This window comes from Sebastes fasciatus, chromosome 6, assembly GCF_043250625.1.
Source record: "Sebastes fasciatus isolate fSebFas1 chromosome 6, fSebFas1.pri, whole genome shotgun sequence".
Classification (NCBI taxonomy): Eukaryota; Metazoa; Chordata; class Actinopteri; order Perciformes; family Sebastidae; genus Sebastes; species Sebastes fasciatus.
In genome coordinates, this window is record NC_133800.1 from 37,245,061 (window position 1) to 37,262,719 (window position 17,659).

At 42.3% G+C, this 17,659-nt stretch overlaps 2 protein-coding genes across 5 annotated transcripts in view; both read right to left on the minus strand.

Annotated features, from left to right (window-relative positions):
* Nucleotides 1-11,942, minus strand: part of LOC141770034 (dematin-like) — a 38,224-nt gene extending 26,282 nt beyond the window's left edge. For all 3 annotated transcript variants that reach the window (XR_012594375.1, XM_074639634.1, XM_074639632.1), the window contains exon 1: nt 11,790-11,942. The gene's annotated coding sequence lies outside the window, so the exon portion shown is untranslated. The remainder of the gene's footprint in view (nt 1-11,789) is intronic.
* A 1,842-nt stretch (nt 11,943-13,784) lies between these two features.
* rsph14 (radial spoke head 14 homolog) overlaps nt 13,785-17,659 on the minus strand; it is a 10,744-nt gene continuing 6,869 nt past the window's right edge. For both annotated transcript variants that reach the window (XM_074639636.1, XM_074639637.1), the window contains exons 4-6: nt 17,233-17,473; nt 15,710-15,846; nt 13,785-15,202 (exon numbers count right to left, since the gene is read on the minus strand). In XM_074639636.1, the coding sequence (XP_074495737.1) occupies nt 14,907-15,202; nt 15,710-15,846; nt 17,233-17,473 (674 nt within the window). In that variant the 3' untranslated portion in view covers nt 13,785-14,906. The remainder of the gene's footprint in view (nt 15,203-15,709; nt 15,847-17,232; nt 17,474-17,659) is intronic.

Genomic DNA, 17,659 nt, shown 5'->3' on the forward strand with positions numbered 1-17,659 from the left:
ATTACAGCGCATTACTTTTCGTAGGTATAGCTACGAACGGTGTATTTCAACTCTTTATCCATCACTTTTAGCTAACCTTTAGCTAGATATTTAAACTGTTTATGAGAAAAGGTCTTAATACTGTAGAATTCCTGACATTCAGAAACATGTCTGGAGGCTCCACTGACTGATAAAAGTGCTGATATTTCATTAATCAGAATAAATTCAAGCTAAACAGTGAAAAGCAAAAGCCAAACAAATCTGGCTGTGTGAGGTGATTCTGAAACGAGCCACATCTAGCAGCTGTTTCAGCTGAATGTGGCGATAGTCAGCTAGCTACATAAACTCTCTTATGTTCATTACAATACAGATAATACAGAGTATTGATGAGTGAATTAGTGATCGGCTGCAGGAGTTGTTCTGTGTTTGAGTTCAGCCTCTGGTTCGCCGTCGTTGTGCAAGTGTGATAATAATAAACTCCTCCACCTCCTCCATCACTCACACATCTCATAGATATATTTAAATATATGAACAGAGTTGGTTCAGGCTCTTGTGAGTCTGCTGGGACGGGAGATAATTCAGTGGCATGCTGGGAGATATCTGAAGGTTGCTAGGTTACCACACCCAGCCGTCGAATCAGCTGGCAGAAATGTGTGAGAGACAAAGAGAGAGATGCTGCACTAAAACAGACCTCCCACCATCGGACCACCATCGGACCACCCGACACCGGGTGATGTAAACCCCACCCGACCGCCACGCCTCGGAGGATAAATCAAACTCAATCCACCTCGTCTACAGCAGTCAGTGATTATTCCTACGTTTCCCAGAATTCCTCTCACCAACAGCCCAGAGTGGAGGTGCTCCATCAGCTGAGAGAGAGAGACTCCTGACTGATAACACAAACAGAGAAGAAGAAGAACAGAAACAAACTCACGGCTGAAATCTTTTACGTTTGATCAGTTTGATTGTTTGATACCAGAGCCGACAAAACATTCAGTAAAATTGCCAAAATTATGACTCAAAGGTCCTGTTAGTAACTTGTTCCAGGTATAAATCATTGCTGGTCGGTGTCTCATGGTCTCTCGTGTGTCTCATGGTCTCTCGTGTGTCTCCTGGTCTCTCGTGTGTCTCATGGTCTCTCGTGTGTCTCATGGTCTCTCGTGTGTCTCGTGGTCTCTCGTGTGTCTCATGGTCTCTCGTGTGTCTCATGGTCTCTCGTGTGTCTCATGGTCTCTCGTGTGTCTCCTGGTCTCTCGTGTGTCTCATGGTCTCTCGTGTGTCTCCTGGTCGCTCGTGTGTCTCCGCTGTTCAGACTCAGACTCCAACACAAACTCCAGTGAAGCACCAAAACCTCTTGGTTGTATCTAGTGAAGCTGTTAAACAGTGTTGGCCGCGGTCGGAGGACGCGGAGGAGACCGTAGCTTTGGTCTCCAGGACCGGAGTCTCTGCTCCTCTGCTCCTCTGCTCCTCTGCCTGCCTTCACTCACACACCACGCTCCTTCTCTCTCTCTCTCTCCACCTCTCACGTGCATGCTGCTCACTCCACACTGCAGAAGAGTTAGTTTAGCTCTGAGAATATCTAGTGAATGTTCAGTGGACGTTTGTGCAGAAATAACTGCTGCAGCTCCTCCAGACCAACAGAGGTTTCCCGTGTCTTGTGAAGTGACGGGGCTCCGCAGAGAGAAACGTTATCGTCTCCCCCGTTCCCTCCGGCCGCGGTCGGGAGGCTGAGGCGGGAAAAGCCAACACTAGGATCAGCATTGATTCATGGAGAGACCTTGGTCTGGTCAGCTAACATTACTGCCAAGCAGCTGAGATATAGAGTGATATTGTGCTTTTAGCTGACGTGTGTCTCCTCACTGTGTTGAGCGATGCTCCTTCATGTCTATGTAGAGCGAGCACAAGCGCCAGCAACAGGACGCTGACTTTAGTTGACTTAACGGACACAGGTGAAGCTGTTAACAACACATTTAGGATTCTTACTAACAGGCCCTTTAAATCAGGAAACAAGCTACAGAATATAACATAATCAATACCAACACTCAGCCCTGCCGACACATCCCCAGCAGTTTACACATTAATATGATCAATTCTCAAATAAAAGACAGAATTCAAATAATATCCACATCAACTGTTTATCCATTACTTTTAGATAACTATTTAAATGTCTTTCCATTACTTTTAGCTCAAACCAGCTAGAACTAGAAGCATGTTGGCTATCTCTAAAAAGTCATCTTTCCATGGTGTCAGATAAACAGCCTGTTTTCAGCTTTGTGACAAAACATCTTCCAGCTGATCCAAGAAGCTTTTTAAAGACGTTATTCAGCTGAAGAAGGATTTTCTCTACAAGTACAAGTACCTCACATTTGTACTTAAGTAACTGAGTAAATGTACTTGGTAATGACATTCCAGCAGAGGGACGTTTAACTGACTGGGCGTCTGTCTGTCTTCTGTCTTCTTCTGTCTTTGTGTTAGAAACATAAATAATGGTGTTAATATCACTGAGGAGGTCGTTAGTGACGGTCACCGCATCTACACAGAAAACACTCTGAGGTCCTGAGAACGAGCAGACATTCAGCTTTATGACTGCACACACACACACACACACACACACACACACACGCACGCACGCACACGCACACACACACACACGCACACGTTTGAGTGTACAAACAATCCAGCAAAGCAGCAAACACGCCATTAGAGGTTTTCAGAGTCTGAGTCCAACAAGGACAGTTTTCTGATCAGATCTGAATGTGTAACTTTCTCTGGTTTCCATCTTGAGCTTCAAAGCTGCAGAACCTCCTCTGAATGTTCGTCCCGCCGGGCTCACTGTTTGTCTCATCAGAGGGATTTAGTCGAGTCGTGATGCATTAAAATATAAAACATGTTGATGCCTGAAGCTGGAAGTGGGTCAGAGACTGAAAACTGCTGAGTCACAGCTTCACATTCACACAGCTCTAAACTGATTATTCTGTCGGTTCAAACGTCACCTTTAAATGTTCTACATTGCTCAACACAGTGAGGAGACACACGTCAGCTAAAAGCACAATATCACTCTATATTTCAGCTGCTTGGCAGTAATGTTAGCTGACCAGACCAAGGTCTCTCCATGAATCAATGCTGATCCTAGTGTTGGCTTTTCCCGCCTCAGCCTCCCGACCGCGGCCGGAGGGAACGGGGGAGACGATAACGTTTCTCTCTGCGGAGCCCCGTCACTTCACAAGACACGGGAAACCTCTGTTGGTCTGGAGGAGCTGCAGCAGTTATTTCTGCACAAACGTCCACTGAACATTCACTAGATATTCTCAGAGCTAAACTAACTAAACTAACTAACTAAACTAACTAACTAACTAAACTAACTAACTAAACTAACTAACTAAACTAACTAAACTAACTAACTAACTAACTAAACTAACTAACTAACTAACTAAACTAACTAACTAAACTAACTAACTAACTAACTAACTAAACTAACTAACTAACTAAACTAACTAACTAACTAAACTAACTAACTAAACTAACTAACTAAACTAACTAACTAACTAACTAACTAAACTAACTAACTAACTAAACTAACTAACTAACTAACTAAACTAACTAACTAACTAACTAAACTAACTAACTAAACTAACTAACTAACTAACTAACTAAACTAACTAACTAACTAAACTAACTAACTAACTAAACTAACTAACTAACTAACTAACTAAACTAACTAACTAACTAAACTAACTAACTAACTAAACTAACTAACTAAACTAACTAACTAAACTAACTAACTAACTAACTAACTAAACTAACTAACTAACTAAACTAACTAAACTAACTAACTAACTAAACTAACTAACTAAACTAACTAACTAACTAAACTAACTAACTAACTAACTAACTAACTAACTAACTAACTAACTAAACTAACTAACTAACTAAACTAACTAACTAACTAACTAACTAAACTAACTAACTAAACTAACTAACTAAACTAACTAACTAACTAAACTAACTAACTAACTAAACTCTCCTCTTCAGGCCAAACTTCATGTATTTTTCACTTTCATTTGTTTTTCACAAGCGACTTCATCCGAGTACTGAACGTTCATGAACTGACACTCCGCTAATCAAAGAAATAAATGTGTGTGTGTGTGTGTGTGTGTGTGTGTGTGTGTGTGTGTGCGTGTGTGTTGGCAGGCCTTTATCTCTCCTCACAGAGATGTGACCACACCCAGCCTGTCATCGTTACGGCAACGGCTGCTGTCATTGGCCGACGCGGACGACATCACGGCGTCTTTAAGACGTTTGTGGTGAAGTTGTGATTGACAGCAGCTCAACTTCTGTCCTTCACTAAATCTCATTTCCTTTCCTCTCCTTTCCTTCCTTATCTCCTCCTTTCCTTCCCTAACAGCCTCCATCCTTCCATATCCCCTCATCTCCTCCTTTTCCTTTCCTTACGTACTTCTTTACTTTCCTACCCCCTCCTTTGCTTTCCTAGCTATCTTCTCCTTTCCTTCCTAATGTCCTCCTTCCTTCCATTCTCCCTTATCTCCTTTCCTTCCCTCCTTTACTTACTTCTTACAACCTTCTCAACTTCCTTCCTTTCCATACTCCCTAATCTCTTTGCCTTCCTCCTTCTTTCCTTGACTTCATCCTTTCCTTCCTAATGTCCTCCTTCCATCCACACTCCCCATTCATTTTATACCTCCTTCTTTCCTTCCATACTCCCTTAATTCCTTCCCTACATCCTCAATTCCTTGCCCTCCTCCTTCTGTCTTTCCCTATATCTCATTTAATTTCCACTCCTCCTCCTCCCTACTGCTCTACCTCTTCTTTTCCTCCCTAACATCCTTTCTCTCCATACTTCTTTTCCTTCCTAACATCCTTTCTCTCCTTTTTCCTCCTTTCCTTACTGCTCACCCTTCCTACCTCCTCCCTTCCTACGTCCTTCTTCCCTAGCCTTAATCTTTTTTTTCAATCCTTCTTTCCTTCCCTACACTCTTGTCCTCTCCTTGATCAATTCATTCCCTCATCTCATCATTTTTTTTTCAGTCTCGTCCTTTACTTCCTTCCATGCTCCCTCATTCCCTTCCCTATCTCCTTCTTCCCTCCTCCTCCTCCTCCTCCTCCTCCTCCTCCTCCTCCTGCTCCTCCTCCTCCCACCTGTGGTTTCAACACAGCCCAGCTGTTGCCATGACGACAGCTTCCAGTATGAAACAGTGATTTGATGAACGCTCATGAACAGTCGGTTCCATCACATCACCGGTGATGTCGTCATGACAACAGAAACACACAGGTGATGTGGGTCATGTGATCACACCTGGACCGTGTAATCAGCTGTTCCTGGAAGCCATGTTTGTTTGGTGGCCAACACAAGTCCTTCCCTACCTCCTCCTTTCCTTTCCTAACTCCTCCTTTCCTTTCCTTCCCTACCTCCTTCTTTCCTTTCCTATACCTCCTCCTTGTCTTCCCTACCTCTTCCTTTCCTTCCCTATATCCTCCCCTACTTTCTTTCCTTCCCTACCTCCTTCTTCCTTTTATTAATGTCTTCCTGTCTTCCCTACCTCCTTCTTTCCTTTCCTATACCTCCTCCTTTTCTTCCCTACCTCTTCCTTTCCTTCCCTATATCCTCCCCTACTTTGTTTCCTTCCCTACCTCCTCCATTCCTTCCCTACCTCCTTCTTTCCTTCGCTATACCTCCTCCTTTCTTTCTTTCTTCCTTACCTCCTCCTTTCCTCCCCTACTTTCTTTCCTTCCCTACCTCCTCCTCTCCTCACCTACCTCATCCTTTCCTCCCCTACCTCCTCCTTTCCTTCCTTACCTCCTCCTTTCCTTCCCTATACCTCCTCCTTTCCTCCCCTATACCTCCTCCTTTCCTTCCTTACCTCCTCCTTTCCTCCCCTATACCTCCTCCTTTCCATCCTTACCTCCTCCTTTTCTCCCCTACCTCCTCCTTTCCTTCCCTATACCTCTTTCCTTTCCTTCCCTATACCTCCTCCTTTCCTCCCCTATACCTCCTCCTTTCCTTCCTTACCTCCTCCTTTCCTCCCCTATACCTCCTCCTTTCCATCCTTACCTCCTCCTTTTCTCCCCTACCTCCTCCTTTCTTCCCCTATACCTCCTCCTTTCCTTCCTTACCTCCTCCTTTCCTCCCCTACCTCCTCCTTTCCTTCCCTATACCTCTTTCCTTTCCTTCCCTATACCTCCTCCTTTCCTCCACTATACCTCCTCCTTTCCTTCCTTACCTCCTCCTTTCCTCCCCTACCTCCTCCTTTCCTTCCCTATACCTCCTTCTTTTCCTTCCCTATACCTCATTCCTTTCCTTCCCTATACCTCCTCCTTTCTTCCCCTACCTCCTCCTTTCCTTCCCTATACCTCCTCCTTTCCTCCCCTATACCTCCTCCTTTCCTTCCTTACCTCCTCCTTTCCTCCCCTATACCTCCTCCTTTCCATCCTTACCTCCTCCTTTTCTCCCCTACCTCCTCCTTTCTTCCCCTATACCTCCTCCTTTCCTTCCTTACCTCCTCCTTTCCTCCCCTACCTCCTCCTTTCCTTCCCTATACCTCTTTCCTTTCCTTCCCTATACCTCCTCCTTTCCTCCACTATACCTCCTCCTTTCCTTCCTTACCTCCTCCTTTCCTCCCCTACCTCCTCCTTTCCTTCCCTATACCTCCTTCTTTTCCTTCCCTATACCTCATTCCTTTCCTTCCCTATACCTCCTCCTTTCTTCCCCTACCTCCTCCTTTCCTTCCCTATACCTCCTTCTTTTCCTTCCCTATACCTCCTCCTTTCCTCCCCTATTCCTCCTCCTTTCCTTCCTTGCCTCCTCCTTTCCTCCCCTACCTCCTCCTTTCCTTCCCTATACCTCCTTCCTTTCCTTCCCTACCCCCTCCTTTCCTTCCCTATACCTCCTCCTTTCATTCCTCCCCTACTTTCTTTCCTTCCCTATACCTCTTTCCTTTCCTTCCCTATACCTCCTCCTTTCCTCCACTATACCTCCTCCTTTCCTTCCTTACCTCCTCCTTTCCTCCCCTACCTCCTCCTTTCCTTCCCTATACCTCCTTCTTTTCCTTCCCTATACCTCATTCCTTTCCTTCCCTATACCTCCTCCTTTCTTCCCCTACCTCCTCCTTTCCTTCCCTATACCTCCTTCTTTTCCTTCCCTATACCTCCTCCTTTCCTCCCCTATTCCTCCTCCTTTCCTTCCTTGCCTCCTCCTTTCCTCCCCTACCTCCTCCTTTCCTTCCCTATACCTCCTTCCTTTCCTTCCCTACCCCCTCCTTTCCTTCCCTATACCTCCTCCTTTCATTCCTCCCCTACTTTCTTTCCTTCCCTACCTCCTTCCTTTCCTTCCCTATACCTCCTCTTTTCCTTCCCTATACCTCTTCCTTTCCTTCCTCCCCTACTTTCTTTCCTTCCCTACCTCCTCCGTTCCATCTGATCAGACGGTCCAGCTGTGAGTGAGGATCACACCTGTACTGTAGTGGATTAAACGGGTCATGTGACTGTTGGGTCGAGGCGTTTCCTGTCCGGTAACGGAGCAGCTCAGACTTCCTGTAGTGATGTCAGAGGAGACAGGAAGCTGTCGTTCTGTCATATCAGCAAAAACACTCAACTTCAAATTCCTGCAGCAGAGAATCAACTGACTGAGCGCCTGCAGCCAAAACAACACAGTACAACAACCCCCCCCCCCCCCCCCCACCACCACCATCACCCCCCCACCACCATCATCACCACCACCACCCCCCCACCACCACCACCACCACCGCTGGCTGGGCCCGTGGCCTCATTCCTGCAGCATCAACACCCCCCCCCTCCTCGGCCCCCTGCTGCTCTCAGAGATAAGAGCTGAGGCCTCCGTCCGTTTGGATTCATCTCACACCAGTTATCAAACAACACGACCCGTCAAACTGGTCTGAAACCAGCTGAGTCCTGCTGCAGACTGCTGGTCCTCTAAAGAACTGGTTCCTGACCTGAGGGTCTGGACCCCTGAGGGTCGGGACCCTTCAGGGGTCCGGACCTCGACAACATGAATCTGGAGAGCAGACTAAAGGTTTTTTCCTCTGTGTGTTGTGTTTTATTGGATCATTAGATTATTAAAAACTTAAAGTAACTACAGCTGCCTCATTAATGCAGTAAAAGTACAATATTCCCTCAAAGTATAAAGCAGCGTAAATGGAGAACGTAAAGTAAAGTCCCTCAGAATGGTCCCTGAGTGCAGTAGTTGAGTAGATGTACCTGAGTAACCAGACTAAGTGTAACTCAGTGATGCTGCTGACAGAGCTCTACTCCTGCAGTCTATTCCTGCTGCAGTAGAGTCTCAGTGGAGCTCACTTTCTATTGTATAACCTGAGTGAAGATGACTCATGTGTCCAGAAATAGAGGAGAGAGCCCACGCTGCGCCGCTGAGGCGTTCAGGGACTGACCGAGAACGGGACGACAACCAAACACAAACTGGGAATGTTCGAAAACAGAAACACTCGTTTCATCACCCAAATAACATCCTCTGCTTTCAGCAACAACAACAACAACAACAACAACAACAACAATGACAACAAACAACAACAACAACAACAACGACAAAGACAAAGACAAAGACAAAGACAACGACAACAACAACGACAACGACAACAACAACAACAACAATGACAACAACAACAACAACAACACACCTCCTGATTCTGAAGCATCCACACCTGTTTAGTTAACGGACCAATCAGTGATCAGGATGGAAACCACATGTCTAACAGGAACAGACAACAACCAGTCAAAGTACTAATACCACACTGTACTAATACTCTGTTACAGTAAATGTACTAATACCAAACTGTACTAATACTCTGTTACAGTAAATGTACTAATACCAAACTGTACCTGGAACAATCATCCCATAATGTTCTTATGCAATGGAAACGTTGTTCACTGCTCCAGTAAATAGGACGGACCTTAGATACGACTTCTAGTCGGCTCAGTTCATAGAACCCTTTGGCTCAGCTATTAGCTGGAAAGCTAACGTTATGCTAGAATAAAGCTAACGTTACGCTAGAATAAAGCTAACGTTACGCTAGAATAAAGCTAACATTACGCTAGAATAACGCTAACGTTACGCTAGAATAAAGCTAACGTTACGCTAGAATAAAGCTAACGTTACGCTAGAATAAAGCTAACGTTACGCGAGAATAAAGCTAACGTTACGCTAGAATAAAGCTAACGTTACGCTAGAATAAAGCTAACGTTACGCTAGAATAAAGCTAACGTTACGCGAGAATAAAGCTAACGTTACGCTAGAATAAAGCTAACGTTACGCTAGAATAAAGCTAACGTTACGCTAGAATAAAGCTAACGTTACGCTAGAATAAAGCTAACGTTACGCGAGAATAAAGCTAACGTTACGCGAGAATAAAGCTAACGTTACGCTAGAATAAAGCTAACGTTACGCGAGAATAAAGCTAACGTTACGCTAGAATAAAGCTAACGTTATGCTAGAATAAAGCTAACGTTACGCTAGAATAAAGCTAACGTTACGCTAGAGCTTGTGTGACCCAGTCTCCACCCCGTGGTGTTCAGAGGACTGATGTTAACACTTGTTAACGTAAATAGGATATCCAGATGTTTTTCTATTTAGAACGGTGAACAGACAGTTTAACTGGAACTACTTTAGTAGGTGTTCATTATCAGGAAGTAATGGACTAGTAATCCAATCACAATCTAGTTGGAGAGATTCATTTATCACTAAACATCAGATTTATAAACTCAACATCTTAATTTATAAAGAAACTAAAGCTGTCAGATAAATGTAGTGGAGTAGAAGTACCTCGAGTTAGTACTTAAGTACATAACAGTAAATGTATAGTCACATTTTAAATGCAGGACTTTAACCTGAGTATTATTATTATTATAGTGTGTTGAGGCTGAACAGAACTGTGTTTGGAGGAAAATAAAATCCTTAATATGAAGAGATTTAAACTGCAGCACAGTCCGTCTGTCACACACACACACACACACACACACACACACACACACACACACACACACACACACACACACACACACGCACACACACACACACACACACAGCAGGTTGTTTCTAGCTCCCTCAGGACTGTGAGTTATTATTCTACAGCTACAGCAGCTTCAATAGGACAGAGTCGTCAGCTGGTCAGCCTGTTACAGTTCACATTATGTTCATGTGGGATCTGTGCCGTGACCTTTTGACCTTTGACCTCTGACCGCCGTCAAACATTCAGAACCAGACGTCAAAACTGCTCTGCAAAAAGATGCCAAAATTCTATTTTTTAACACTAAACGGTTCACATCACGATCTAAATTTGACTCATTTAGCGTCCTCATTCTGCCTCCACCTACCGCTCCGCCCACTAAACACGTCACCATGGTTACTAACTATAAGATATTATATTAGCTGATGTTGCTAAAAGTTGCACAACATTCAGGCCAAACTTCATGTATTTTTCACTCGTTTTTCAGGTGCGACTTCATCCACAAAATACCTCGTCATGTCTACTAACAGGAAATGAGTCTATATTAATATTTACCTCTGAGATGTAGCAGGAAATACTCAAGTAAAGCACTTACAGCACTTTGAGTAAATGTACTTCCACCGGTGACAGACAGTCATTTATTATAATGATAATATAAAGATATATTCTGTTTAAATGACAGGAGCAGTTTAGAGATATTATGGGAGTATCATGGGAGGATTTAAGAGAGGAGAGAGAGAGGAGAGACGAGGCCGGCAGATGTTGTGATGCTGGAGGAGGGGGGGGTGTTACATAAAACATCCTCTCCTCCTTAATCCAGCCCTCCATCCCTCCACCCCTCCTCCTTCTCTCCATCCCTCCTCTCCATCCTCCTCTCCTCCTCTCCTCTCCTCCTCTCCATCCCTCCTCTCCTCTCCTTCTCTCCTTCTCTCCATCCCTCCTCTCCTCCTCTCCATCCCTCCTCTCCTCTCCTCCTTTCCTCCTCTCCTCCTCTCCATCCTCTCCTCTCCTCCTCTCCATCCCTCCTCTCCCTCCTCCTCCTCTCCTCTCCTCCTCTCCATCCTCCTCTCCATCCCTCCTCCTCTCCTCCTCTCCATCCTCCTCTCCATCCCTCCTCTCCCTCCTCCTCCTCTCCATCCTCCTCTCCTCCTCTCCATCCTCTCCTCTCCTCCTCTCCATCCCTCCTCTCCCTCCTCCTCCTCTCCTCTCCTCTCCTCCTCTCCATCCCTCCTCCTCTCCATCCCTCCTCTCCCTCCTCCTCCTCCTCTCCATCCTCTCCTCTCCTCCTCCTCTCCATCCTCCTCTCCTCCTCTCCATCCCTCCATCCCTCCTCTCCATCCTCTCCTCCTCCTCTGCTGCTCACTTCAGCCTCTTACATAACTTCACACAGTACCTGAATCATATATCTGATTATATATAATTCGATAATTAGACGCTGTTATATATCTGAAGGTAACACAGAGAGAGAGGAACCGGCCGGTGGAGAGAGAGAGCGGACCGTTGGAGCTTCTCTGCCCGGCTGTGTCGCACCGCAGTCCGGCGTGTCAGAGCGCCCGGCTTCCCCCGGACAAGGTCGCCTACATGCGGGCAGAGATCTGGCCGGAGTCCCGCTAAAAACATCCACATTTACTCTCCCACAGTATCTCTATAGCCTTCCTCTCACATCTCTATTAAATATCAACTGGAATATTATAATACAAACTTCACTTCGCAGTTCGGCTGCAGAACATCGAACATATTTTATATTATTTAACACGAAAACACAGTTTATAACATTAAAATATGAGTTAACATCAGGACCTCCGGGTCGGCTCTTACCTGGTTGATGTTAGACAGTTGATGACGGAGCTGCTGGATGTTTCTCTCTCTCATCAACTGTCTCTCTCTCAACTGTCTGTCTCTCAACTGTCTCTCTCTCTGCAACCACCGACACATATAGGCTGGCTGCGCGCGACAGAGAGAGCGTGCACGCGCGTGTGATAACAGCAGCGTGTGTGTGTCTCTCTGGACCAGTCTATTACCTGTCTCTCTCTCTGGACCAGTCTATTACCTGTCTCTCTCTCAAAGAGACACAAAACAACAAGAAATTGATGCAAAACAACTACAAAGATGCGAAATGACCATAAAGACACAAAATAGCTGCAGAGACAAAACAAAAAAACATCTATAAAGAGACACAAGACTTCTATAAAGATCATTTTGTGCAATAAGAAAAGCAGCTGAGTTTCAAACCAGGATAAGAACGGTGTGACTGTCTCTGCAGGTTGATGTTTGTTAAATTTTACATAGTAATCTCCTGTCTGTTACATACGGAGGACGGAACCTGATAAAATAAAAAATAAATAAGTTTAGGGAAATAAATAATGGGTGAAATGCAAAGGGAAAATCATGCAATAAATAAATAAATAAATACATAAATACATAAATAAATAAATAAATAAATACATAAATACATAAATAAATACGTAGATTTAATACATATAAAACAAATACAAAATAAATGCAAAATAAATAAATAAATAAAAAATGAATGCAAATAAAAGTAATAAAAATAAATAAATAAAAGAGAAAATTAAACAGAAGAGTAATCTCCTCTCCTCTCCTCTCCTCTCCTCTCCTCTCCTCTCCGTCTCCGTCTCCTGTCTTCATGTGAGCGCCTGCAGCCTGCAGCCTCAGCAGGAAGCACATAAAGGAGCTTTATTCAGGATTCTGAGCTGATGGCCTTAATTTGACTGAAGAGCGGCGACATCATTCAGAGCAGCAGGTCAGACAGGAACAACACTCTGCTGCAGGGACGCTGCTCAAACTGGTGTCTGTGGGCGCTGCTGGGGACACTGGGAGGCCAACCTGGGGTCTGTGGGCCCTGCTGGGGACACTGGGAGTCCAACCTGGGGTCTGTGGGCCCTGCTGGGGACACTTGGAGGCCAACCTGGGGTCTGTGGCCCCGCTGGGGACACTGGGAGGCCAACCTGGGGTCACTGGGAGACCTCCACTGGTCCTCCGTCACATCTCACTGCGCTCAGGTTTCTATGACTCTCAGTCAGAGTCTGTGTAACTCATTACATGTAAAAGATAAAGCAACTAGAGAAGAGTCCTTAATGTTATCAACATCTCTCTCAACACTGGTCATATCAGCAACCATTTTTAAGTGGAAGTTTGTGACTTCTATTATATTAAAAATATACAATTAATAGTAATATTTGGTGTGAATATTCTTTTCTGATCTACCTTCAATAAGTTTAACATTTAGCTTGTTTTGTTTTTCTTGTTTTATTGATACTGTGTGACTTTAAATCTTTACTGCACTTAATTTTATTTTATATCAAATATTAGTTAATACTAGTTGATAGTTATTTATTTATTTAATGTACTAAACTAAACAATATCTATTAATAAAGAGGAATTTCTACAAGCTAAAAGCATGAAACACCAGTCAGAAATATGTGAAAGATATCCGAAAAATGTCTGAAACATTATTAGTAAAATATGTGAAAGAAATATTTTAAAATATTCAAAAATCTGGGAAAATGTCTGGAAATTATTAGTGAAATATGTAAAAAATTAATATTTGAAAATATCTGAAAAATCTGTGAAAATGTCTGAAACATATATGTAAAATATCCGAAAAATGTCTGGAAAATATTAATAAAATATGTGAAAACTAAACAAAATAACATCTATTTATAAAGAGGACTTTATACAAGCTAAAACCACGAAACACCATTCAGAAATATGTGAAAATATCTGAAAATGTCTGACAATTATTAGTGAAAAATATCCAAAAAATATTAGTAAAATATGTGAAGAAATGAATGAATGAATGAATGAAAGACTTTATTTCGAACATAAAATAAATAAAAACAGATACAAAATAATAACAAACAAAACAAGAGTTATAGTGTCCGAAAAGGAGTAGGTAGAAGAAAAACTTATATTTCCCTACCTCTTTCTCATTTAACTCATATATCATAGAGTGATAATATAATATAATATAAAAACTATCCCAGATTTATTTACATCCCAAGTTGAATATATGAACAGCATCCCAAGTTTATTTACCTCCCACAAATCCATCCGGAGTTAAAAAGTATATAACCAACCTTTAACACAACTCTTCCTCAACCATATACCTCCCAAAGATATATCTTTCTTGTATAGCTTTTTAAATTGATTTTATTTGTGCTCCCCTTCAACCCATCACCTAACCCATTCCACAAATCCACCCCACAGACTGAAATACACATACTCTTCTTTTTTGTACGAACAGAATGCTTTTTAAAATTAAATTTTCCTCTTAAATTATAACCTCCCTCCCTGTCACAAAACATTTTTTTAATATTGCCCGGAAGTGAATTATGTCTTGCTTTAAACATAATTATTGCGGTTTTAAATTTGACCAAATCCATACATTTCAATGCATGTGACTTTAAAAACAGTGTGTTGGTGTGTTCCCTATATCCCACATTATTTACTATCCTGATTGCTCTCTTCTGTAGTATGCATAATGGTTGTAAGTTGCTTTTATAAGTGTTACCCCACTTCCACACAGTAATTCAGATATGGTGATACAAGTGAAGCATACAGAATGTGCAGTGATTTATGGTCCAGTGTGTCTTGTTTTCCCTAAAATAGTAAAAAATATCCAAAAAATACGTGAAAAATGTCTAAAAAATATGTGAAAAATATCAGTAAAAATATGTGAAAACTTACAACAAAATAACATCTTTACATCGTAGTAAAGAGGACTTTCTGTGAAAGACCATTCAGACAAACAGAGTAATCCTCTCACATCTGACTGGACACAATCTGCTCTGTGGCAGCAGGTTAGAGTATAATTAATGAATAATAATAGATAGAATTAATTAATTCTTTATTATGCGATCAGGTGAGGCTGACCCTGCAGCTCTGTTCTGGAGGTCAGAGGTCACCGGGGTCTCAGGGAGTCCAGGTGACGACCCTGACGGCGGTCTGAGCGGCCCGCCGGATGTCCTGGTCCTCCTCCTCCGCCTCGCTCCTCCTCAGCAGCCGGGGGAGCTGCTCCAGCAGGAGGCGGCGGCCCTCCGGAGCTTCAGCCAGCGCCGTCAGAGCCCTCAGGGAGTACAGGACCAGAGCCTTCCTCCTCCTCCTCCTCCTCTTCCTCTCCTCCTCCTCCTCCTCCTCCTCCTCTTTGTTGTTGGACACCAGGTCGAGCAGGATGGGGATGACGTTCAGATCCAGACACTGATGCTTACCTGCAATCAAACTCTGTTACCTGATTGGTCAGGAGGAGTCACATGGTGCGTTTAAGGTTCAGACAGAAGACAAACTCTCATCATCATCATAACTGTGGAGGACGGAACTTGCCAAAATTAAAAATAAATGAATAAATAAATAAGTGACTCAATAAATAAATAAATATGTCATTAAATGTTGAAAAATAATATTAAAAATAAATAAATTAATTGATAAAATTAGACATAAATTGATATTTCTGTTTTAATTTGCCTCTTTATTTATCTTTGTATTAATTCCCTTATTTATTTACTCTTCTGTTTAATTTTCCCTTTTATTTAATCAATTTAATTAATTATTTGTTTCATTTATTCATGTCTTTATTTTTATTATTATTTTGCAATTATTTATTGACAGGTTTTGTTCCTCGGCTTCTTCTCCAGACCAACAGCAGCCGAGGCTCATGGGTATTGTAGTATTTAGAGACAGAGTAAAACCAGAAACAAACAGGAAGTGAGAACATGAACCTGTGGTGATGATCACGGTGTACATGATGACTCCTGCAGCGTTGGCCTGAACCTCCACGTCTTCGTCCTTCAGCAGGTGGACCAGGACGGGAAGTAAATCCTCCTCGCACACCCGCCGCCTCCCCTCCTCACAGACACTGGAACAGCACACAACAGGCTGTTAGTTGGACCATTTTTTAATGTGATGCCTTAGTTTCATGGAGAAACAACAATCAATAACAATTAATAAAATCAAATTGATTTCCAACATATCGCTCAGCGTTAAAGTGCTTTTGTTCTGCTGAGGAGAGGCGGTTAACTTTCCCTGGTTGAGCTCTTAAAAACATCAACAGTGGACAGATAACGTGGTGTAAACACTGAAACTAGTGCTGAAGTTAGTATTGAATGAAGTGAGGTGGTATGAGGTACTCATCCATCGCTTAGTTTGTCTGTATGGAGGACGGAGCCTGCCAAAATCAAAAATATATGAATAAATAAATGAATGACTCGATAAATAAATAAATAAATATGTCATTAAATGTAGCAAAAATAATATTACAAATAAATGTAGCCATTAATTAATTGATAAAATGTGACATAAATTGATATTTCTGTTTTAATTTGATTCCTTATTTATTATCCTTATATTGATTGCCTTATTTATTTACTCATGTATTTATTTTTATATATTTTTAAATGTATTTTATTTTTGCATTTATCTTTTATTTATCTACTTATTTACAGCCCCCTCATTTGCATAATGAGGCAGAATGCATAAAGAGACATGTATAAAGAAAGGAATACAGTAATAAATAAGTTTAGGGAAATAAATAAGGGGTGAAACGCAGGAATAAATAAATGAAAATATAATAAAAATAAATATAAAATTTATAAAAAATAATAAATGCAAAAATAAATAAATGCATAAAATAATTTATAAAAATAAATACATCAATAAATAAAAGGGCAAATTAAACTGAAGACTAAATAAATAAGGGAATTAATACAAAGATAAATAAATAAAGAAGAAACATCAATTTATGTCACATTTTATCAATTAATTAAGGCTACATTTATTTTAATATTATTTTTGCTACATTTAATGACATATTTATTTATTTATTGAGTAATTAATTAATTATTTTTTTATTTTGGCAGGTTCCGTCCTCCATATGTTTGTGTTCACACAATAACACAAACAAACTGATCGGTGCAGCGGTAGACCAGCAACTCCTGTGTTCTGAGAGGTTAAATGACTGTTTTTGTGAATGGAGTCTGGTGGCTTTGAAGAGAGGATAGATAACGGCTTGAGTTCCCCGTCGGAAAGGGCTGTCTGACAGCGAGGTAAAGAGGTGAATATATTCTCTATAGCGTACACTTAAACAGATATAGATGTTTTAAGGTGTTTAAAATGTGTTTAGCTGCTGCCCCCGTCCACAGCAGGACATTACTTTGCTCCCTACTCCATCTACTGCAGTAATACACTGACTATGGAGGAGTCCCTCATTCAGTTAAACAGTATAAAGCAGAGCGTGGTGGTTAACCTGAGGGCCATCATGGCTGCTGCCGCCTCTCTGCGGATGTCCGGGGAGCGGTGGGAGAGTTTTTGGCCCAGCAGCACGACGCCGTCAGAGGCCAGAGCCGGCAGAGCGTCCAGCCTGGAGCAGGTGCTGAGGGTGGAGAGGAGCAGCACCTGCACCTCCTCCTCCTCCTCTTCCTCCTGCTCCTCTTCCTCTCTGAGCTTCAGCATCAGTTTAGGAACCAGAGTCAAGAGAGCTTCTGCACCTGCAGTCAAATAATCTCAGTTCAGACAAATTTATTGGGAGGAAAGTTAGATTATGACCCAAACTGTCTGTTACATATGGAGGACGGAACCTGATAAAATCAAAAAATAAATAAGTTTAGGGAAATAAATAATGGGTGAAATGCAAAGGGAAAATCATGCAGGAATAAATAAATAAATACATAAAT